Source organism: Myiozetetes cayanensis, unplaced genomic scaffold, assembly GCF_022539395.1.
Source record: "Myiozetetes cayanensis isolate MyiCay16 unplaced genomic scaffold, myiCay2020 scf12, whole genome shotgun sequence".
In the NCBI taxonomy this organism is placed as follows: Eukaryota; Metazoa; Chordata; class Aves; order Passeriformes; family Tyrannidae; genus Myiozetetes; species Myiozetetes cayanensis.
Genome location: NW_026086826.1, coordinates 3,124,081 through 3,149,011, shown reverse-complemented (window position 1 = coordinate 3,149,011; position 24,931 = coordinate 3,124,081). Strand labels below are relative to the sequence as shown.

The 24,931-nt window shown below is 44.2% G+C and overlaps 1 protein-coding gene across 15 annotated transcripts in view; it reads right to left on the bottom strand.

Annotated features, from left to right (window-relative positions):
* PTPRF (protein tyrosine phosphatase receptor type F) overlaps positions 1-24,931 on the bottom strand; it is a 370,907-nt gene that overhangs the window by 238,164 nt on the left and 107,812 nt on the right. For all 15 annotated transcript variants that reach the window (XM_050306448.1, XM_050306452.1, XM_050306451.1 and 12 more), the window contains one exon: positions 2,756-2,917. In XM_050306448.1, coding sequence (XP_050162405.1) covers positions 2,756-2,840 — 85 coding nt within the window. In that variant the 5' untranslated portion in view covers positions 2,841-2,917. The remainder of the gene's footprint in view (positions 1-2,755; positions 2,918-24,931) is intronic.

Sequence of the window (24,931 nt, the reverse complement as noted above, 5' to 3'; positions counted from 1 at the left end):
ATGGCTGACATTATTCACAGCTCCCATAAACTCAGTTCCAGGAGAGGGTTCGTGGCGCGGCCGGGCGCTAACTCCGCTCGGTGATGCATATTCAATCTGTTTTACCTCAGGTGTTAACATCCAGCTATCTGCCAGCTGCCTAATTGTCAGGAAGCTAGGGCAGCAACACTGAAATGTGTTACAACAACAGAAGCTCCAAAGCACAGGTGGGGAAGGTAGGGAAGACCCAGCTGTGGGTGCTCCCTGAACACTCAGCCACCCACACGCTGCTGCCAGGAATGCAGCACAGCCCTCCCCCTGCACTCCTTCCCTGCTCCTGTAACAAGCAATTTTGGGGGCTGACTCCAGAAATTCCAGGGATAACCCTGCTCTCATTACCCTGCTGCTTTTAATTGGGGAAATGCAGGAATGCTTTGCAGATCCAGAGGCTGCCCATCCCTCCTCCACTGCCGCCAAGCAGCGCTGCAATGGGGAAAAGGAAGAATCACAGTGACATCTCGGCAACACCCATAACCCATGTAAATAAACACACTTTTGACTGAAGCCAACAGGATGCTATGGGGACCAAGAAACTCAGGAATGTGTATACAAGGTGATCCTTTCACAGCATCCCTCTCCAGCTTCAGCAGGAAGCTCCAGTGTGCATACACTGTCACACCTTCCCCTTGTCCTCCACTGCTGTCCTCAACCTCCCCAATACCAGATTCACTACTCCATCTTCTTGTCTGCATCACTGATGGAAGGACATGAAAAGCATAAGGTTTGGGGTAATATTCTGTCCCCCTGCAGAGGCACAGAGCAGGCCCTTTCACACAGGTCCCAGCCCCTCAGAGTCGGGGGCAAGATCCAGTGGGTGAGATAGTAGAAAAACTCTAAATTGCTAAAATACACAGAGCAACACTTTCCATCCTAGGAAACCCTCCGTTAATCCGTGGTGGCTGTGGTGGTTAAAAGGTCGCTGCCCTTCAGACCTGCCTTCCAGATTAGCAAAAAGTAATTCAGAGTTGGTCTGAGCCAGAGGAAAAGGCACACATACAGATAGGTTTGCTTCTCAGCACAGAAGCATTCCACAACTGAGACACCAATATTTGGATCTGGGCCTGAGAAACAGAGCCAATTTTGTTAAATTTAAGCATGTGGAAGTGTTCCACAAAATTAGCAAACCACATCTACTGAAAGTTATCCTCAAGCCAAGAACTGTCCTAGGACATCTCAAGCTCCACCAGCTTCCTCACACCTGATGGAGTGACGCTTCTCTCCTTTGCAGGAGCCAGGATAGAGACAATGAAAATGAACCTCAGGGAATTTTTAGACATTTCAGAACATTAAACACGTATTTCTCTGTGCCAGGTCCCAAAATGGGCTACAGTGTGTAGAGAAAGTGATCTGAATAAGCACCTTCCAGCAGCTCCAGCAGACAGTGAAGAAAGCTGAGGAAGGAGACAGCTGCTGCTCCCAGTTTAACTGGGCAGCTCAGACTCATACAGACTACACACTAATCTGCTGCCTGTGCAAGTCATCCCTAATGGCAACAAAACCAGTGAACTGGTATGTTTCTTCACATCCCTCCTTCACTCTTCTCTCCAGCTTCCCTAAATTTACTCCTTCCCATCAGTCAAGAACATTTAGGACACCCCCCTCCCCCCAGTCTGTTTTCTCCATTCAGCCAGGCTACTACCAACATGAATCAAGATCTCCTCTTCAACTTCCACAAAATTACATCTAAGTATAAGCCTCGGTAACTAAGGCTGCAGTGAGAAGGCAGATGACTGCCAGCAGCTCAGAAGCTGCATCGTGGTCACCTCTGCTCCAGCTCAAGCGTCCCAGGAGCCCTGGGTGCTTTCAAAGGCACGGAGTATTCACAACAGCCAGAGCCTGTGACGAGTGTGCAGATGTCTGGACACTGAAAAACTGGTTACAGGTTAAAAAAATAAATACTTGGGGATAGCCTAACAAATACACATGATTTATGAAAACCAGTACCGTGCAAAAAAGCCACGAGGTTTCCTGCTCTCTGTATAACTCATTCCATGAGGCATTCCTACTAAAAAGTATTTTCAGTAGGCTAATATTAGCCGTGTTTCTCGCCTCTTGTCTGTCCACAACAGCATTTTTGTGCACATTTTTCTCCTTGACCTGGATGGGGCTACCCAAAGCCAGTCACAGCAGCTCTGCAAGACTGCCAGGACAACAGGCACAGGCACAACAGCTTAAAGCACGACCACAAGGAAACATTCTACTCCAATTCTGCTGAAATAGAGGTGTAGGAGAGCTACACCAGAAGGTAAAAACTCGCACCCTCTTCCCCAACAGCTCTCAGTCGCCTGCTGACTCAGGAGAGATGTCTCAGTGCTACACAAATTACGAGAGCTGGCAAAAGAACAAGGAAAAAGTAACAGGGATTACTGTGACCCCAATACTTCTTTCTTCCTCCGCCCCCAATTTTCTTTACTCATCTCTACGTGTTAGAAATCAAACTGTCAGGTTTTGATCTTGCAGCTACTACAGAAATTCTTCCTGCGCCTGAATAAATTTTTGTCAGTCTTTTTTAGTTCTGCTTGTGCCCCTTTTCACACACATCCTGTTTATCTGCAGTGCGCTCACTGGGAAAGAAGAGACTGGAGGGGGTGGGTTGGGTGGGGGTAGTTGTCCCTTAGCTCTCGGTGTTTCCAGTACAAACCAAAGAGGTTTAATAATTCTCAAAAAGAAATTCTGCAAGGTACTCAAGCTGTCCAAACCCGAGTGTGTCACTTACTGTCCGCTCCTGCTGAAGGCAGCATCAAGCAGCAGAGGATGGCTGCTGGCACAGTGAGTACTGGGATGCAGAAGTTAGGCACCATATTCCAAAGCAGAGCAAGTCCTCTTCAGTCTGAGGCAAGCGGTCAGTACATCCAGCGTTGCAGACACAAACTCACTCCTGCAAACCAAGAGAGGGAGAAATGGAAGATGATCAAACATGACACATAGATTAACTGCCAATACACCGAACTACACCGTAAAGACATCATTACAGATACTTTCAAAGTGAAATTTAACTATCTTTGCTGCATGAGCAACAGAGCGCCGCACTTGATGTCCCTCAAGCCAATAAGCTGATTTCAAGGGTCACGAGGCATAAATGCACACCCATCTCCAGGTTTATCTTCGTGTACAGCCTGTTTTATGGCCTATTAATGCATCCTTTGGTTGCTGCTATTCAAAACAAATAGTTCTGAAGTTGCACATTAAATACAAGGCACGGTCTTGCACTCGTGTAACTCTTCTTTGTCCATCTGCCCAAGACAGACATGTTTGACTGCATATGTAAGGCTGGTTTGTGGTCAAATTACATGTGAAGCATAGCTTGGGCCATCCAGCTGGGCTGGTGTACACCAGACAAGTCTCAACGGGTTCAAGCAGAAGAAACAGAAGCTGAACTGAAGCAGCTGTCAGCTCACAGGGCTAACAGAGCCACAGTAGAATGTTATTAAGAAAATGTCTATAAAGAGAAGCTTTACCCAAAGCAAACACCTCAGCTTCACACTCACAAAAAGGGAAAGGATGGCTGCCTTGAAGATGATTGATAACTCCTTCTCCAAAACAAAGCAAACCACCTGGCAAATCATCTTAATTTGGGCATCTGCCTGAATACTGAAATACAGAAAATTCCTTGAGAACCGACCAAAAAAGTCAAGTATTTAAAAAGAATACAGTTCCTGTATGCCCACCTTCTTTATCTTTTCATGAGAATATACTCATTGTACTTTCACCTAGAAGTCCAAGGTCTGCCTGTTAAGACAGACTAAAAAGGAGTCAGCAAGCCCCATGCCCTCAGTGACTACAGCGAGCAGTGACAGGGCACTGACTTAGAGTTCAGGGCATCTCAGAGCAAGCCCAACAGTCATTAAAAAGTTGATGAGATTCTCCCTCTAAGCTCCAGGTAACCAAAAGTCAGCAACACAGCATTATTAGTGAAAAAAATCTCATCCTGGCAGATGCCAGCCCGAGTGGACCCCGTGAGCATCCTTGAAGCAAAGTATCTGCAAGTGCACAGGCTGTGTGTGGCCCGACGTTCCACTCTTACTCATGCTGGCAGACATTTCAAAAATGTCTTCAAGGCTGCTTTACCAAAGATATTTTTGCATTTTGCTAGGTTTTTGACAGAGGAGACGTCTGGGTTTTTTGTGGGATGTTGGGGTTTGGTTTTTTTTTGAAAACCACTGAGGTTTTGATGGAAGTATCACAAGTTACAAACACACTCACTTCTGACAAAAACACAGCACTCAAAGAATGCCAGCAACGATGGTGCCTAGAGAAATCCACAAGAAATCTCAAGAGAATCTACCTTGGCAAATATTTACATCGCATCACACTAACAAACAGCAGATCATGATTCTTCTCCATTCTGTTACTGTATTTGCACAGTAAATCTTTTCACACGTTGTAATATCGCACAACACGGAGAAATCTTTATTTATGCAACACCTCCTGCAGCCAAGACATCTGAAAATACTTTACAAAATAACCTAGCTCTAACCTAGATGCAGAGAGAATACTGATCATCTCATCCTTCTTTTATTGTCTCAATGAGAAAGCATAAATCGAACTAAGTTCAGCAGCAAGATTCTGAATACTGCAAAAGGTGTTCTTTGTACCAGCCGCACGCTCCGTTGCCTGTGCTGCCCTCCAACTTCATATCCTCACTCATGCCTCACCAAAGGATTACTAAAAGCACCATTAACATGTCTTACACAGCAGAGAGAGGCACAGGTAGTTGTATTTTTTATAGCTGCACAAGCTGTATTCCGATAGGAAGCTCAGCCCAGTCCCCACGCTGTTTGCCCGGTGTTAGCCAGCTCTCCAGATACAGCCCACGCAGGAATGCCTGCATTAAGAGTGATGATTATGCTCCTAAATTCTGCATGGACAGGGGTGATTTGTGCTGCCCAGAGAAGGGAATCCACTGAAGCAACCTTTGGGCAGCATTTCACCTGGCTCAGCCATCAACCAGAATCTTAAGACTTTACCGTTCTCACGGAGGAAGGGGGGGTGGGAAACACCAAGGGTTGAAATTACTGTGTCAAAACTAATGATGTGTGTCAAACTCTCTCAGATTAGGACAGAGAAGAAGTTTTACAGGTGGTGCTGAAAACATCTTAGGTATTTGTCAGACCACACTGGGGATGAATAGCTTTCAGAGAGCTTTTCCTCTTTCATTCACTTCCATTAACAACAAAAGTGCCTCATCTAATGGTGTATCTTGAGTGCAGATTGCTCAGAGTCATGTCAATGGCACCTCCACAGCCCTCATTCAGGAGTAACTCTCAGGAACACAAAAAAACTCAGCTAAAGAATAGGCCTGTCTCTTGATTTCTCTCTTCTTTCAGCAAATGTGATCAAGCTTCTCTCCAGTTTCAAGACTGACAGATTTATAACTTTCCTCTCCAGCCCATGAGATAAATACAGCATGCATCATGCAAAACTGATGAATTCTCAGATACGCTACCAGATGCTTCATAGACTTGATCTTTTTCAACTGTTTAATGCTATACAATAATTTACCATCTGGTAGAAATGCCCATTTTTCTTATGCAAGACTGCTGTCTGTCCCTCCAAAATTAATAGAGCACCTTTGGCCTTTAATAGGATCAAAATTTGCCACCTCCTCCTTCCATGGTTGCTCTGCCTATGGAAAAGTTGTCTGCATTCAATATTTAAAGCGCTTTAAATTGGAATGTTTTAAAATTTTAATAATCTCAGTAGCTGTCATTCTCTTTTGAAATTGAAAATACTGAAAAAAAGCTTCTCCTAGTGGTTCAGTTTTCCCAACTTTTTTAGAAGGGAGGTGCTCCTTCCCAACAAGACAACCCAACAGTCAAAGCAAGGCGACAGGGTATTATGATAATGATGATTATAATAAAAATGAGCTGAAGCTCATTTAACCCTTAGAAGGCCAGTGTTACTCTGACAGCTTTAAACAGCCCACCTCAAACCAATGCTAAAGGTTTCCTCTCCCAGGGCAGAAGGCAGCCTGAGATAAGAAGGCAGCTAAAAAACAAATAAGGTTGGTAGATTTTGGTGACAAGTTCAACAAATACCAAGTCAGTATTGCTTTGGCAAAATCAAATCCAACGGCAACTGATCAAATAACGTTCTTAAGATTCTTAGTGTGTCTTGCCCCCAGCAATCTCACGTCTCTTCAAGCTGGTTTCTCTTGCATCTGGAATTATTTGCCGTGCACCAGATGACCTCAGTCCCTTCATCTGAAGGCCTCCTTTTATCTCACTGCTTTGGTTAGCATCTCAGAACTAATATATTGTCTTTGGGAGCCCAGACACTGTTGAAGAAGTTTTTCACAAACACACGTGCATTCTCATTTCTCCTTCTGCATCTGGTCCTGGCAATATTCTAAACTCTAGACTACATAACCCAAAATTAGGCTGAGGCTAAGCACTCCAGATGGCTTTGCAAAAACAGCTTTGAGTTTAGCAAGCTAAACTCCCTGCCTCTGCTCCAAACTCAGTGTTACAGCTCCAGAGTGCTAGTTTGGCAGAAAAACTAGAAAGCAGGAAAGCACAATAAATTAAAAAAAAAAGCAAACTTCATTTTTATATATCCCGTTCTGCCATGGGGCAAGTGGATGGAAAAGAGGCGGTCTTGAGGACATTTTTTGAAACCTGCACGGTTTGATTCTTTCAGACAGGCAGAAAAAGCTGGACTCATTTAAAACAGAGCCAAGAATACCAACAGCTCATATGGTACTAAGAAATTCTGGCAATGAGCATGTCTCACAGGAGACGGCAAAGAGATTAGAAAAAGCAGACAACTTTAAAGAGTCAAGAGGAATTTCAAACCAGCACTGAACAGCTTATGTCCTCTATGAACTCTTCTGGAAGACAAACTGAAGCAAGTGTCATGTGGGGTCGCTAGCCAAGGACAGCATGGTGAAGAGGAGCATCCCCAAAGCAAGACCGCCCGTTCCAAACCAGGGACAAAAAATACTGCACTGAAATCGCCTTTTAGGTTAAGCTACTTTGCAACCCAAAGAATCTAAGAAGTCAGCACAAAAAGTTCCCTCCAGGAACCCCTGTACATCCACAGAACTGCCAGGTTTCGTTGTGTGTGTGACTACTGACACTGCCTTTGCTGTGAAACGCGGTTAAGAGGCTCTCTAGAAACTTACAGGGCAGGAAGGAAAGCCCAGTGCGTAAGCAATGTCCTTATCTGACCTGGAGATGTAACAGTGTCTTTTCAAAAGGAACCTCAAACAATTGTGTTTGTTTTTCAAGGTGGAAACTTCTTGAACGTTTGCAAGGTGAGCCCAAGGATGCAGGTCAGAAGATACCAACTGGACAACACCCACATGACAGCAAAGATGGGGCTAAAACTGCATCAGCTTTTCCCAGTGCTACTGCATGTGCAACACGTAACAAAACCCCAAATTTTCCTTCTGGACACCTACCCACTACCTTGTATTTTACACAAGTAGCCTGAAGGGAAACCAGTGCTCCACAGGGACCCAATCAACACACCACCACCCAATCGACTTTGGGGTGCCACACCAATGATGGCAACCCAGAATTGATGGAGCAAGGAGGGGCCACGTGCCACACAGAGCAACGAGGCAGCTATTTATTCTGCTGAAAGTGAGAACAATAACTGGCTACAGCTCAGCTGCTTCACTCTGTACATAACGCCTCATCTGTGCTCTGAAGGAGGAAGAGGAAAACCATGACACACCATATAATTCAAGATCATCACATTGCACACATTAAAAGTTGTAGAAGCACAGTTACACACAAGCTAATGACTTCTGAATGTTTCACTTCACTGCATTAGTATTCCTTTAGCATAGATTTCTTTGTGCTTTTCTGGGAGAAATATAATATAAAGAGACTTGGGGAGTACAGCAATATGGCCAAAAAAGACAAAATGAGTCTCATTTCACTCCAAACTCCCACATGCAGGGAATGTATTAGAGATTCAGTGGGGAGATATATGAAGATGGCAACACCAGGATAGATTTAGGGAGGAACTTCATATGAACTTGCAATACAGTAAAAAGGCCAAAAGCTAAAGCAACTGCCACATGAGCAAAGGTACCACTTCCAGGACCCAGGTGGGAGCAGGTCCAGAGCATCAATCTGATGCTCTCAGTTAGAAGACTCTCAAACCACCTGGGGAGAAGGAATGAGCAAAGCAATTCAAGAACCAGGAAGGATAAAAATCTCTGTCAAGTCACAAGCACGAGACAGACAGGCTGAGCAAGATGGGGATTTGATAACCATCTATAAGTACATGAAGGATACAAACACCAAGAAAAGCAGTGGAGGAGTATAATTAGCCACTGGTATATAACTTTGAGTAATGGAATGAGACAGAGCAAGAGAAAGTGCATGTTGAATACTCTCAGTAAACTGTCCAGACAAAAAAAAAATACCACAGAAGTATTTTTTCCAGCAGGAAAATGTTTCATCACCTGTTTGCATAGAAATTAAAAATGGGGCGGGAAAAAAACTCAAAAGAAACAACCCAACATATCCCATAATCTGGGAAAAAACCCATAACAAACCAACAAAATAACAGAGACAGATTGGTATGGAGCAATAAATGTAACAGCAAGAACAGTTCAGAAGTACTTTAAAAAGACTCTCCTTCTTTTGACAAAGCATTAAAAAGTGTGAAGCATTTAAGCAACAAGCTGGCCCAGCTACAGGTCTTTCTGATCCTGAGCATGCAATCCCAACTTGACCCAAGGAAAGGAGGAGAGGGAAAGACTCACTTTTAAGCAGGATGCAAGCACAACTGGGACATTCCTGTCAGCCTAAATGGCTACATTTGCTTCTGAAGACATTAATTTCTGAAGGTGTCATTGCCTGCAGACAACACTAGATAAGAAAGAGGAATTTTTCCACCGGAACAAGGATTATGAAGGGCCCTGTTAAATAACTATGGTGATAAGTTAAAACATCCACTTAAAATATAGATCAGCCTTGAGCCTCACATGCCCAGCCATCACTCACAGTGAGCCTTAAGCACAGGCTGCTGTAGATCACACTACCCAAGTGTAGAGGCTACTGATGCCTGCTGTAAAGTCTCCTTCAAAGAAGTAAACTACTGCATATCTCCCTTTTAACAGAGGTCTTTCACATCTGTAGAATGGGCCCAGCAATGCACCCAGACGCATGGATTACAGATCCAGGGCGGCAGAAAATCCTACAGAAAATAAAACTAAGTTCAGCTATTCCTTAACTATCAGCAAACTCCCCTAACGTGGAGGAACACGCTCACGAGTCAGACACTTCCACAAAGCCAGAATTCCTGTGCTTTTACTGCAAATTGCTACACATGTGACAATATATTCTTAACACAAATGATGGTGCCCTAACAGGCTTGACTGAATTCAGCACAACGGAACACACTGGTAAGACTAAAATCACAAGTATTAAGTCCTCTCCTCTAAATCCAACTCTGGAGCATCAAGTTCTGCACATCCAGGATGCAGACAGAAGGTTTTAAACTAAAGAGGGGGAGAGTTGAGGACATGGTCCTTCTGGGCTTGCTGCTGACAACACACCACAGCTGACTGCTATTGACTGTACAGCTGTGGTACTGATATTCCTGCATCTGGCTCCAGCAATGCCAAACACGCTGGTTCTGCATCTCTCAGACTGACAGAACACACGAAGTGCAGCAGATGTAAGATCCACTGAGCACCAGAACTAATTTTTAACCAAAACAGCAAGAACACGCAAACGATTGACCAGATGAGGGATAATCTGTTCTTCCATCGCTTCAAGGATTTGCATGGTGTCTACTGGCTTGAAAACCAAATGAAATCCTAAATCAATCCTATTTCAAAACTGTATCAGTTTATTCTTTGTAAGAATGCTTTTGCTCTATCCACATGTCTATCCAGGTTCCTTAAGAGGCCTTGGTGTCAAAATTTTTTAGAGACCTCCTGGAATCTGAACCAACTGTAATCACATTCTCTGGCTTGGGTATTTTGAGTAACTACTAGAACTGTTTTCCTTGGCAGAATCCATCAAAGCGGGACCCTAGGAGAACCTGATCTTTCAGGTATTCTATTATTTTCTCAGTAATTTTTGCTTCAACCAGAATACAAAGTATACAAAGAACTTTCTCCTCGGGGAAAAAAAAAAGTTCTCTTTAACTAAAAATCCCTTACTTTTGCTGGAAGTTCAGTTATGTTTTATGTAACACAGCATACTATTGGGGTCTGCTCATTTAATGCCTTTCAGATTAACAGCTTATTCCAAATCTGCTTTTGCCAAGACCTCAATTTCTGAAATTTGCTTAGCTTTTATGTTTAGAACGACTAGGCACAATACCAGTACTGAGTCTTCCACAACATTTTTAGTGGTTAAAAACTGATGCAAAGTACTTTGCCCTTTTTGGCAGTACACTCCTCTTCCTTAACTGCCACCCTTAACCTCACATCAACTCACTAAGACAAATTTTCACACAAGACAATGGCTCTGATTTGCCTAAATTATTTATCTTAGATGTATAGTCATCAGTTCTTCAAAGCCCACCTTGGATCTTTTCAATTTTCCTTTTATGCTCGTCATACTTTATACACTCCACCACTGATAGCTGGGAGTTGGGTTTCCAAATTTTCATCTCAAAACAGCTTCTCAAGCCTGCCACCTACCTAGCATGAGTTACCCCCAGCCTTGCTAATTTAACTGCTTTTCCCAGCTTGCTTCCTTATACTCCACTATGGATTTCAAACCACATCAAGAAACCGGTTCACTCCCCTCCTTTCACCCTCTTCTTTCTTTCCTACTCCTACTTTCTCCCATTCTAATTTTAGGCATGCTCTGAGTAACTTATTCACTTCCTTCTAAGTCACCCTTTCTGAAGTTTACCATCATTCTCAACACGTTGGTGCTCTTGGCCCCTCTGAGCTCAACGACGTATTCGCCGCAGTTGTGGGCGCTCACGAAGCCCTGCTCGAGGATCCCACAAACACCTTCAACCCTGCTGACTCGGTATTGCCAAATACACCAGCGATTGAATAATCCTGAGCAAACTACTTGTGCCTGGAGCTATTTTAAGTCTGGCTCTGGAAAGCACGCACGCACTGGTGACAAAACCTCCACCCACCGTCTCGCAGCCACTCTCACACGCGGCAACCGAGTAAAAAAAAAAAAAAGGACTTACTGCTTTGATCCCGCTAACAGAGACGATAATCCCTCTCCACGGGTCAACCCAGCACCCACGAAACGCCAAGTTCTCAAAGACGCCTTGGCTGCCACCCTTTCCAGACGTGGGCACCGCCAGCTGAGGAGCGGCCCCGCTCCATCCGACGGGATCCCGGCCCCAGCCAGCACAAGCCCGTGCAGGAGGAGACAGCAGCAGGCAGCCACGGGGCTGGCTTCTTCCTAACGCCATCATTTAGCAGACAACTTATGCCCTACTGGAGGGGTTTTATATATCCAATTAAACTTTCTGTAATTCTCATCTTGTGAAACTGTGAACGTTTTCGATGCTAGATTTTTGGAATTATTCTCTCCTAAAGGGTTTTGAAGTTAATTATATCGTAGTTGTTATTACTGTCTCCACCACAGATACTGCTTGAACCCCATTACTGTGTGCATTACTGAGGGCTAAAATAAGAATAGCTGCTGTTTCGGTGTGCTCTGGAGCTAGCCTTGCCTGCAAAAACTGCTTCTATAACCTTTGCCCAAACATTATGTATGCTCAGTTTATATGCAGGTAGTTAACATAGCCCAGTAGGGTAAATGGACTTATTACATTTATTAAACTGAATTCTCTCCATGCAGAACGCCCCCAGCATCCTGCAGTCCCGCTGGCTCTGGAGGCATTTGGCTGTTACCATGGAAGACAGCACCCAGAAATTCCCTCCGCAACTAATAAGCAGGAACTATGAAAGCACGAGTTTCATGCAATTGCCTTCTATATGAAAAATGAAAACTCTTTCTGTAACCTATAAAGAAACCAAGATGCAATCAAGCTTATTGTAATAAGATGCTAAATTTATGATTATCCTTTTTTTTAACTCCTAATAAGGCCCCCTAGCTTTGCTTTGGCAGAAGAAAACAACCTCTGAATAGCATATATGACAGAGTACCTAGGCCATATTAAAGGGATGTAAATAAAAACCAAGCCCCAGGTGTAATATAATGCTTATTGAAGATGAAGAGAACAAATGTCCTCAAATTGAGAAATCCTGAATTAATGGTGGCAAGTCAGTCTTAACTTTGTCTGAATCCAAAAATTTCAATTCCAAATTCTTCATTCCAAACTATTTCTCTCCTTCAGTAGCACTTCAGGCTAAAAATTAAATCTGGGGTTCTCGCATCTCATTCTGTAAAGTAAGACACACACAACATACACACATCGGATTTTGTCTCACTCACATCTGGGGCTGTGTGTTCAAAACCGTTTGATGGAAGAAAATCAATTAATATATTTTACAAGTCTCCTTTGTTTGCCAGATCAAAGCAGTAGTTTCCTAGTTACTTCCTGTCCAGAGGGACTGAGATAACAGCTGCATCAAAGCTGCAGCGAATCCAACGTTTTTTGGACAGACCGGCCGTTTCCATCTTTCATGCCACGGAGCAAATGCCAGCACTCCTCAACACAGGCCAACATCTGCTTCCAGGCTCACGTCTTCACACACACATCCTACAAGTGAACCGTAAACTCGCACGTGGGGACCACACACAAGCGCTGAGCACTCAAGGGCAGCAGATCGGGAGGCTCCACACGGCCGTGGATCCCTGGTGGCCATGGATCCCTGGTGGCTGCCTGCCACCTCATCCAGGATGCGCAACCTCACCTGCTTTGGAACAGAAAGACGAGGAAAGGTGGGAGGCTAAAAATATTCTGCACATCTTAACGAGCCTGTAACGACTGCCTCTGCCAAACGCAGAAACAAATCCAAAACACAGAGCAAAAGTGAACGGCATCACCTCCCTCTCGGCTAAGTTGGGTACATCACTCCCCTACAAAATACTCGCTTGCTCCTTGCACCCCAGGAGGTCTCATACCTCCCATGGACCCTCCTCATCCACCACAAAATCCATGCTAAATTTATAACAGATTACGTGTGTTTTCGCTTTTTCTACCCAAACATTTTCTGACTACCAGCCAAGGCATGCTTTGCTGGCCAGGGGTATTCAGTGATAGCCGCTATATTGCTACTTCCAGAGGCTTTGCTGTTTCTACAGTGGAGAGGCAGCAAGAGAGATCAGTTCTCACATTCAGCACAGCACTCACATGGCACAAATAGATACAGGATATTCTTCACCTTTCAGTGTGCTTCTCCTCCATTACATCCTATGGCTTTAGAACACTCAAGTGTTGCAATTCAACCTTAAGTAAGGTATCCAAAGGAAAACAAACAAAATCCACCACCATAACACATCTGCTTCCACAAGATGGTAGCCTGCTTTGGATTTCTGTAATTCAAGTCTTAAAGAACTCCTCTTCCTCAAACTTTGAGAGCATTTCCTCTGTATTTCAGATCTGACAATTTCTGTGTGTTCTCTTTGCCAGAAGAACGGTCCCATGCTAATGGTCTGAGTCAAGATAAACCCAAATCCTAATAAAAGATCAACCTAAAACAGAAATAAATTATGTACCTCACACAGAACTGCCCTTTCCTAATGGAGACTTCTGCAAATAGCAGATGGAAAGATCTTTGAAAAATAAGACATCCCATATGCCGTCTGCAGTGACTTCGAAGCTTTACTGTTGAAATTATCCACTTTTTCCTTCCAGGCCTCCACCTTTACATGACCTTGACTAAAACATAAAGAGGATAATACATAATGTGCAGCTTCTTGGGATAGTATTCAGTAAAACCTAAGGAAAGAAAATTACTGCTAGCTGTTTTTTCAATCCATTCGTACATTAGTGTGTTGAAATGCATACTTGGCGCCGTCAAAATCAGATTCAATGTACGTTTTACAGTACTTAGGAGGAAAGCTATTTTAATTTTGTTAGTTGCCAGAATGTAAAATCCTGAAGGAAAAAAAAAAAACCTTCCAGCAGAAAAACAGAACAGATCTTAAAGGGAAAAGACATTACCTAGCTTGATGAGAAACAAAGGAAAGCTTAAAGAGGACTTGGTCAAATACAACTCCAAGAAAAGGAACAGCCCCTGTTCCTCCACATGGCTGACACTGGTGTGGAGCTCACAACACAAAATGCAGCCCTTGTTCATCAAATCCAAACATATTACATTAACAGCAGCACAGCAACAACTCTTTGGCTGCCAACAAACAACAACTCTGAAGCTCTTCGCGACGCATGAGGAACATGCTCCAAGTTTTAAGCACTTACTTTTGGACATGCAATGCCACCAAGATGTCCAAGCCTTTTCTTACCTGCAGACTAATGCATCAAAAGTGGTTTTTGATGACATTCCCACTGAAAAGTTCATAGGCTCAAAGACTGCAGCTCTATGTCCATCACTTCCAGACATGTGCCCAGCCCATCAGTTAGAGTGGACCTGAGCCAGGTGTGAGCAGGGGAGTGGTTTTACCGAAGCAGCCACAGTACACACCACCACATTCATGCCAGGGCTATGTTTTACTCAGGCTACAGAAAAGCAGGACAAAGTTATCCAATGCCAGACCTTGTGTCCCTGGTTGCTTGACCTCCAGGCAGTGCACGGATTCTGCATCGTTCAAACCTGCTTTGTTTTACCCTTGTGGGTTTTAATAATTATGCACATACACAGAGAGCTTGCAATCAGTGTACTCTGAATTAAATTTTAACCAATAAATGAAGTATTAAAAGCCACAAAATTTTTTATAAGATTTTAATTGTGTATTACAGAACTCATCTGGTAACACCTAATTATAATTCTAAATGAGCAGCAATTAACAAGCTATTTTACGGTGCCTAAATCCAAAATAAACAAGGTCAGGACAGTCCTGCAAAAGGAGCTGCTAGTGTGTATCCTGTAGAAGGGAGGTCAGTCTATGCTTGGAATGCACTCATTCCCCAATTTCTGCATCAGAGCATTAAATTTTAGAAAGTGTAGGGCACACCACCCATCAAGTACAGGACTTGCTGTACCACCAGAGCCTTGTCAGAAAATGGGCAGCTCTGCTCCTGTCACAGCACACACAACGGCAGTGTAAGCTCGTCTGAAGTGACACATGCCAACCCTGTCACTGATGGGGAAAGGCAGGAGCAGCTCCAGCAGAACCAAGTGCTCTCACCCGCCACGTAGCAAAGACCCCAAAGCGGGATGGGTTGAGGACAGAGTAATGAAGAAGTCTCTCTTCTTCACACAAAAGCCATCACACTGCCTGCAGTAAAGGCAGCCCATCCAATGCTTGGAAAAACGAGTTCATCTTACAGAACCATCCAACATTTCCTAGCAGGAAGAAGGCAGACACTACAGGCAGAGCCACACATTTCAGGTCTGAAATTCCAGGACACTTCCCACTGACCTGGATGCTGTCCAAGAACTTTCATGGAAGAATCTTGCTGCTTCACTCTGTGGCTAGTGAGTCAAGTCCTTTTACCTGGTGAGCATTCACTGAATGTCTGAGAAGTAGCTATAGCAGGAAAGTGGCCCATGAGCAGTATTTTAGGGGTCAACCAGCAAAGGTTCAAAACCCAGAGGCTTTGCTTCAGAATGCATTACCCTTTGCTGACAGGCTGGGTTTAAATCTTATTTTTGTATTTTATCCTTTAAAAGTTCTTCGAGAATTGAAATGTGAGGGAAAAAAATTCAGCCTAAATCATATGCAACATACAAGGTAATTTTCTCTTCTCAGAGGGTAGAGGTGGTTTCTGAAAAGGGCTTTGAGACAGACTCCTTTATCTGACTTCTGGTTTTCCCTTTACCACTCTCCCACTGTCTTCTAGGGAAAAATCAATCCCAAACCTCTTCCATGAAGGACACAGGACATTCCCGATTGTAGGACAGGAGGCAATGGAATAAGAACTTTCCTCATGCAGCTGGTATCCCCTCTGTCTGGAGGAGCAATGCATTGGATATTTTGAACTAAAGACACGGAAACATTTGGAAAAGTATCAATGATCAGCTTTTTAAGCAAAAGAACAAAGTACCCACGGCACTGTCAGGGCTAAATCAGCAATCCAACTCCAGGAGATGCTGGCAGTAGGAAATGTGCTTTACGTATGCAGGTGGTTTATGAGAAACAATTTGTTTACAGCCCTTTTAAAAAGAATACGTGAAGGACTTTGAATAGCTATTCCTCATGAAGCACTGCCGTTCAGAATGAAGCTTATTCTGTCCTCCAAGCTCACAGACATAATTCCTGACAGATTAACCTTCTGCATCACGCCGAGGACACCAACAGAAAAAGGCTGCTTGAGGCACTGCAGATTCCTCACTGCTCTGCTGCGCTTCTGTCTCACCTGCAGAAGCTCTAAAGCCTCGCACCAGACGGGTCATGGGGGCTTAGACCTCTGTGAAAAAGGATTCTGGGCTTGCTCTTCAGCCGAGATTTATAGGCTTCAGAAATCTCTGCACTCACATCAACCTGCCTTCCTCCAAATGAGCGTGCCTGCAACCTGGCATCTCCTAGGGAAGTCATCTGATGGAATTATTAAAAATGCAAAATAAAAGTAAGTACCTTCCTTGACAGTGTTCATCAGATACTAGTTATGACTCACACTGCTAGCTGAACCAAAGTGGCCATTCCTGGCAAATGGAACTCCTTCCTGAGCAAAGGCAAGAGGAGAGCTCCCAAGGGCTGAAATGAACTGTCAGGATGTCACAGATACAACCCTCCTTCTGCACCTTCCTCGGCCAGCAAGCATGGAAAACCACGTCCTCTGATTATATGGCAAAGCTTCTGGACACACTGCAGCGTCTTTACTTATGAGTTCAGCACTGGCCACCAGACCAACACCTGCCACGTGCCTGCCCTGTGCTCCTGTGAGTCCTGTTTGGTGTTACGCTGGATGAACCGCTGCAAGATCAATCCTGACCCTTCCAAGAGCCTGGCAAACTCCACTACCCAACCTGCAAGCGCCCGTCCTGGGGCCTCCTCGAGAGCCTTCGCCGCCCAGCAGCACCAGCACTACAAGAGGAGCCAGCAGGACTTCATTTCTTCCCCATGTGAACAGGAAAAGCTCATCAAACCACTGCCTGAAGCAAAGATGCACCAGGGAAGACCAGGAAACTACAGGCACAGCAGACTTGGAGGCAGCAGCCGTCGTTAAGACCAAGGCTGAATAACTACTGACAGACCGTTGTGTGAACCAGGCAAAGCTGATTATTTTTTTCAAACAGACCAACTACCCTGGGAAAGCCCACCATCCCCAAACCCTTCTCCATCAACTGTCCAAGACAGTTGCTTGCAAATTACTGGAGGCACAAAAGCTGCAGACACTTGGCTCTTTATCTTTGAAAGCATTCTACTCGAATTTATCACACTACATGCAAGTCAAACTTTATTTAGCCGAATGAGAATCCTTTAAGCCCCCTTTTCCTCACCAGAGAGTGAGAACAAGCAGAACAGCCAGTGCCTTCTTGCTTTACTGAATTCATTATATTAAACCAAAAGCAATGTCATCTTAACTTGAAAAGACTTTTAAAAGAGCTCGAAGCAATTCTGCTGCAGCAGCATTTTTATATTTTGGATTAACTACAAGCCTTCTTAACCCCTCCAAATTTGTAACAGCACATTCCCATATCATCCCAAGCTTTCAGAGCATACAGCAATCCCTGAGCTGTTAGCAAGCTGAGAGTTAAAGCACACACCATGTACAACTATTGTAATTTGACTCCTCTACAAGTTAAAGAAGTCCAAGTTTTAGATATTTTTGTCCACAAGAAAGGACCTGCAGAATTTTGTAAATTATCTCAGACATTCCTCATGTCTCATGTGCAATTTCCCTGATTAATAGCCCAGGCTCATGGGGGCAGTGAAAAGGTCAAAATCCTACTACAGGCGACAGTACTAAAATATTACTAAATGCTACCTTTAAAACATTTCCAATTAGTATTAATATAGAAAGATTTCTATCGAGAGAAATCCTGTGAATTCATGATGATAATCACAGACTTTTTAAACTCTTTTCAAACAGGATTTTTAGACCTTTTTTTTCTTCTCTTTTGCCAATAGAGTGTATCAGAAGCTAGGGAAAACACCTTAGCAGCAACTTTCTTGAGATGAAATATTAAAAAAAACACCCTGCCACCAATAACTGGTTCTGTTTGATGTAGTTTGTCATTTTTCTGGACAGCTGAAAGCCTTAGGCAAATGTGCAGGGAAAAACAGTGAACCATCTCATCCATCTTTTGTTTATTAAACCCTGAGTTTATTCAAGTGGCTTTGAATCCTGAACTACACAAAGTCTTCTGAACCATTCCACGCTCAGCAATCAAATCTAGGGGCCAGAGAGAATCCAAAACGTCCTTTACATTTATTAACTCCTGAAGAAAAGCATCAGGATAACAAACCCTTTAATCTCAGCTCACTCAGCTGAAGAACGGCGAGAAACAACAGCGGCCAGAGCCAGAGCAGCTCCAGGACGGGGCTACCCAGAAACCTCTGTCAAGCTGCTTGATAAACCCCTGCTCAGAGCACCTCTCTATCCTTCCTGTCCCAAAAGCCTTTAACAGCCCTGTGCTACGGGCCAGGCTCTCTCACCCTTCCCGAGGGGGGCACCATTTCCAAAACAACCCAAGAACCCATCAACAAGCACTTCTGAGTTTTCCTGTGAACTCCGCCGTGTTTTTGGGAGGAACGGGCTGCATCTCGGGGACAGCCGTGCGCGTGCTGGAGATGAAAGGCTGCCAAGCAGTGCCAAGTTATCGCAGACAAATTGTATCTAAGGGAGATGGATGGAGTTACGAGATCAAACTGCAAACACTCCCAGATCAACACTGCTTTGAAAAAGGGTTGTGTCTATACTCCGTCCATTCACAAAAACACGGGGAAGAGAAAAGCCTTTTTTTTTTTTTACACGAAATTATATTAGAAGAGTGCCCTAGAGACCACTGTATCATTCATTTTCATACTAAATTCAATGAAAATACACAGTCCTTATTTGAACAGCTGCAGCATCAAGGGGGTCTTGAGGCAGCATTTAAGACCTCGTTGAGAGCATGCCCTGCCCTAATCCAGGCAAACAGCCTACTCAGAAAGCTGACATGGGCAATTTGCCTGGCAGTAGGTCTACTCCCAGAGGTCCCATACATCACTGCCTACATCTGCATTTCCCCTCCTTTTGCTGTCTTTCCTCACACATTTCCCAGTGCTCAAGTGTAAACCAAGACGGTTGAGAGGATGCAATTTGTAATCTCAATTAGGCACAACATGAGGTAGCCAAGTTGATTAGGAAAGAAGGGGCCTAACTCTTCTAAATCAGTTTACTGCCCCTTCGCAAGAATTAATTTCTATTCCAGCAGCACCTACTGTGGTGTGTCCAGTCCAACACGTAACAAGGTAAACAGATGAACTCAGGAGAGGCTGACATTTTGCTTGTGGCATGGCAGGGGAGCTTGTGTGCCTGTGAGGGTTCATGCACTACAGCTGACTGCATCCTCTACCTGATCCATTAGCGTTTGGTCAATGACAAGGAAAGTACAGCCTTTCCTTCCCTTAAGTAAGACACTAACCTATTACAGCTCTACAAGCTAGGGTAATTAATCAAAAGTCTATCACACCATATAAAATGAAAATGGCTTAAAGATGTGTCTGTTCACACCGATTAATTATTAAAGGAGCATTAGCTGAAGCTTTTCACCAGCTATTTAAAAGTTTGGGAAAACATGACATGACACGCACGCGACTAGAGTAGCACAGTCTACAACACCCTCAGCAAACCACTCACCCACCCAGCTGTACTGTACCTGTCCTGCTTTCTGCACACTGGTTCCAGTGCACCCCAACAGCAACCAGAGCCTGCCTCCTAGGGATGCTCAGTGCATACAGCTGCAAAATCACCCTGGGGAGCCAGCAGGTAGCCCCTCCAAACAGCAATCACAACGAGCATTTGCACATGTTTGCCTGACACTTCTGCTTCTGTTTCAAAATAAAGTCCTCAAGCAACAAGGCAAGGGCTGGGTAAAAACGGTAGCACAAGCATCCTAGAAACCACCAACCGTGTTGTTTTCAGCTGTGCTCGTGCTGCTGTAATCAATGGGAGCACTTAGCAGTGATGAGCACATGCCGGCAAGAAAAAACACTCCATCCTTTATGCCATGGCTGTTATCTTCTTCCAGACCAACCAATGAATCAAGATCACTGACTGCACTAGGAGTTGAAGCACTGGGAGGGCTGGTGCTTAATTAAGCTGAAGTAAATACGCCCTGGCTCAGGAGCAGACTAAAATCACCTGTGTAGCACGTAAGCCGAGAGCAGCTTCAGACCTGCTCATATTTCTACCACTTATGGCCCGAGCTTTACTCTAATTGCACAAATTGAAGAATGATTAGCAGTTGTGTGGACATTAAATGCCCTGTTGATGTAACCAAAACAGATTTGCTTTTATTCAGAACGATTACTTAAGGCCATAGCTGTGAAACTCAAAATGAATCAAAACAAAAACAGAGATTAAAAACACAAAGCATCACCTCAGAAATGAGGGGGATGGCAATACAGCCTAAGTGATAATTTAAAAGCCACGCTCTTTAACATCATGCTTTCTAAAAAGGGAGAGGCAGGCACCTTTTTCATGAAACACCATAAATCCAGTGGTGTTCTCATCCTTTACCATCTCTAAAATGAACTTCCATGAATATGAATACTAACAAAATTCACCCCACCTATGTTCTGCACCAAGGTTCCTACGTAAGAATTCATATCCAATTCTACGATAAATTTATATTTCTGCTGAAAAGTGTAACGCACAACTCAAGATCAGCAGAAATACAGGGTCAAAGGAGCTTCCATGAGCCATGGGAGGCGAGTGGTAAGAGCAAACCTCACAGACCGCAGCTGCCTCTGCTGAAACGACTTTACAGGCATTACATGTCCTAATAAACCACTTACACGGGCAGCAGCACTCATGGTGTCGTTCGGAAACTAAATAGTAAGGTACAACTTTAAACCTTTTTGCCTCTCCTCCCAGCTCTCACACAGATGCTCCTCTTCTCAGCTTATCTCCAAGCCCAACGGTGAGAAACGGGGGGCCCCAGACTGGCTGCCAGCCAGCCTTTCCAGGTTTCATTTTTAACACCATTACCTATGAACACATTACATTTACTCGGCCTCCAGTCACATCATTAACCCTGGCAGCGAAGCAACTAACAAATACAGCTAACAATATACAGTTGATAGCAAAGCCTCACATTTTTTCTTTGCGCTCCATCTGAAAAGGTAAATCTCGGGAGGTGAGTTCGTAGCTGTTAACCAGCTATTTCCCTCTCCCCACTGAGGAAGAAATTGTGTTTTTCTCTGACAGCAATATATGATATTACTGTCATTACAGCTGTTTTTGAACAGCTTTAAACTACACTTGTGTTTCAGAACTACCTGCCAGAGCCCTTGTTCAGAACTTCCATCTCTCACTATATTGTTTCAAGGGGAAGCTTTTAGTTTCAACGGTCCATAGTATACAGAAGAAAACGCAAACTTAAAGGTAGATGATACAATCCCACTCACTGCATTCAAAATACAATTCACAAGCTCCTTCCCTGGGGCTTTCCCAGACTGGATGACCAGATTTTGTCCATGCTATGAGACAGCAGCACAGGGCTGTAAAAACTCAGAAAAGGTTGCCTAAAAACAGGGACTAGCCAATGTAAGAGATCTTGTCAGGCTTCTCACTAACTGAGATTGCAGCCACAGCCTCAGCAGCTGTGACTCCCCAGATTTTACATAATAAGCAGTTATCACTTCTTTTACTTGACTCCAATATAGACCTGATAAGAGTTTGTCTCCGAAGGACTTTTAAACATGATGGTGCACACATATTCACATGTTATTTGTGCACGTTTCCATCTGCACACACGTATTTCTATTAAAATTATACCAGGCATGTATTTTATAGTGACCACAGTGCAATTTTCTTCCTAACAGCTCCAACGCCACCTTAGTGCTTTGTTTTTCCATCAGGTGCAGCGGAGCAGAGAGGGTGTGTTCCCAGCAGCCAGGATGCTCCAGAGCTCCAACCCTGCCTCCAAGTGCAAGGACTCCCACAGCCTTGTCCAGTGCCTTCACTCCTGCACCTTGCACTCCCCAGCCATAAAATCAGTGATAGCACTCTGCCTCCCTGACAATATTTAGTGAAAATAGATTAAAAAAAAAAAATCCACTATGAAACTCTGAAGAGCAAATACTGCTGTCTTGAAAACATAGGTGCTTACTCCAGTTACCAGGCTTCTATAAAAACGAAATTATCCTGCAAACATTTTCTGGACTAATTTTATTCTTAAAATTCCACTAAACCTTTAGTTTTAGTACAACAATTTATACCACCCCTTTGGAAAAAGAGCTGCAAACCATCTCAATTCTAGTTTTTTCACCTTAGGAAAAGACTAAAAATATACAGGTTCTCTCTTATAATCTTGTATCAACAGAGGTTTTGCTCCAGCAGAATGAGATAAGAAATCAAAACAGTCATCTATCCGCTGATGGTGCATAAACACTGTATTTATTAGCACTTCCACATACTGATTTTAGACTAACCTCTATCTCAACAGTAACAGCACAAATGACCATTTCACAAATGCTGTCATCCAAATGTCACAAAACAAAAAGAGAACAAATGATACTCCTGCGAGACATCTACCTCCCCGTGTCTCCTCTGGCATTTAGAAGCCGGCATGCCAGGAGAATAATCCAGCTCCCGTGACTCATCTCACCCTTCAAAGCCAAGGCAGCCTCTGGGACAGAGCGAGCACGGGAGCTGCACCCCGAGGCCCTGCCAGTGCTCCCCATCTCTGCAGCCCGCAGCAGTTCCTCCATTTTGCAGAAGACAATCCAGTCAGCGCTCATCTTCCTAATTACACACCAACAATTAGCTGGGATCTCGTTGGACTGTGCGTGTCACCTGTTAACAGGGCTCCGAGAGAAAGGGCTAGAGCGGGACGTGGCAGATGGAGCTATATATCCTGTCCATCTCCGGAGAGCGGATTTGTAATGCAAAACACTGAATTCAAGATGAGACCAATGGATACAAGGAAGCAATCAGAACCAAACTGATTAAACAAGACCCAGGTCTCAGCACAGCACGCAGAATACTAAACAGGAGCGAAGGTACCTCCGAGAGGGAAACAAACCACGCGCCGGCTCCATCTCCCCTGAACCGTGCGGCTGCCTCTTCACAGAAATCAGGCTGCTCCCCTCAGAACTCACCCAGGCCAGAAACATCCACGTCCCAATCACTCCATCTCAGTGAAAACCTGGGGCTCCTGAGTTGCCCGTTTCACAGCGGGGAAGCCCCGGGCAGGGGTGCTGCGATCCACATGGCCAAAACACAACCACACTGCTTGCAAAGCCCTCCAGTTTCGGGTTTACAGCACCCCAAGTCAGACGACTAGACTGGATTTATTAGCCCAGCCTCTTACAACCCCGGCCACATGACACTTCATGCAACTACCCCCTATCCTGAGCCCAAATCCCATTTGATTAAAGCCAATCTGGTTTCAGTATGGGAGGAATCTGGACTGATGCCTGGTACTGACATCAGGACACAGAAGGGATGCACTACTTCTCCCTCTCATTTCTGTCACAAGACCCTGAGAGACATGTGCTTTGCTTCCAGCCTCAGTACTGCTGGCTCCCGCACCCAGTCACACCTTCTTGCTCTGCTTTTCACTGCAATATTAAAGAGAGTTTCTAAATACTTGCATTGGGAGCTGTGGTTTCCCTTATCAACAGTGATCTGGCTTCACAGACCTCCCACTCGTTTTGCTTCATGGGCTAATGGAAGAGGAGAAGAATTAAACAGCCCTCTGAGCTCCTGCAGCCTCTCTCTCATGAATACTCTGCTGACACACACACGCATTTCTCAGCAACGCCCCTCTTCAAAGAGCCATCAGGAAAACTGTAATTTAGACTTTTAACAGTTCCTCCAGTGAAACACAAAAAAAAACCCCCAACCGCCCTTTAAGCTGGTTTTGTTCTGCTTCCTCTCAGCAAAACGCTCACCCCTCGGACAACCTCATACACTATTTTGCCATCATACAACTCCCTGCTAAGTAAATGATGCCACACAGCCTTGCAGGAATAAACATATTCTGACATACACCAAAAAAAAAAAAAAAATGAACCAACTAAGCTATAAGCAAAGACTGTTTACATAATGCTTCGTAAACACCTTTACACTGCCTGGGCCTCACAGCCTGCTTTGTTTTTTTGCACCCAACGTTTAGAGAGAAGAAAAAAAACTTTCAAATGCCAATACAGTGCTTGCCCACTGACTTACCGAGGCACCTACTGCCAAGCTGCTTGCTGCACAAGCCTGCCATGCCTCAGCAACCGAGTGCTTTCAGAAAATTCTTGCTATGTGCACACATACACACACAAAAGAGCAATCTAATCATCAAAATATTCAGAGGCACATTATTCAGAGACACTCCGATGGCCTCTAGAAGCACAATTCTTGATCTGCGTGAACTGACTTTAGATATGAAAAGATGCTGCAGCATCCCCTTCTCCTCTGCTCTGAAAATTTCTTCAGGTTTTGAGGTTTTCATTTTTTATTTAGTGCCTTCCTCTTAGCCTCACAGAAAGTTTTCTGTTATTCCACCAGATTTTATCCCTTTCTGTTTGGCAAATGTTGACTCTCCCCCATCCTCCCACATGTCTCACATGAAACTGCCAGTTTTGTGTAACAAAAAACAAATCATTGTGTACCTTCATCTTACCCCGAAATCTGCTGTTTCAACAACATCAGCACTGCCTGGCCATTAGAGTTCAGTGTTTAATTGAACAAAAGAGACTGCACCCCACTGTCCCTCATGAACCAAGGGGCAGCAGATCCCACCAGTGCTCCCACACCAGGTACAGATTTT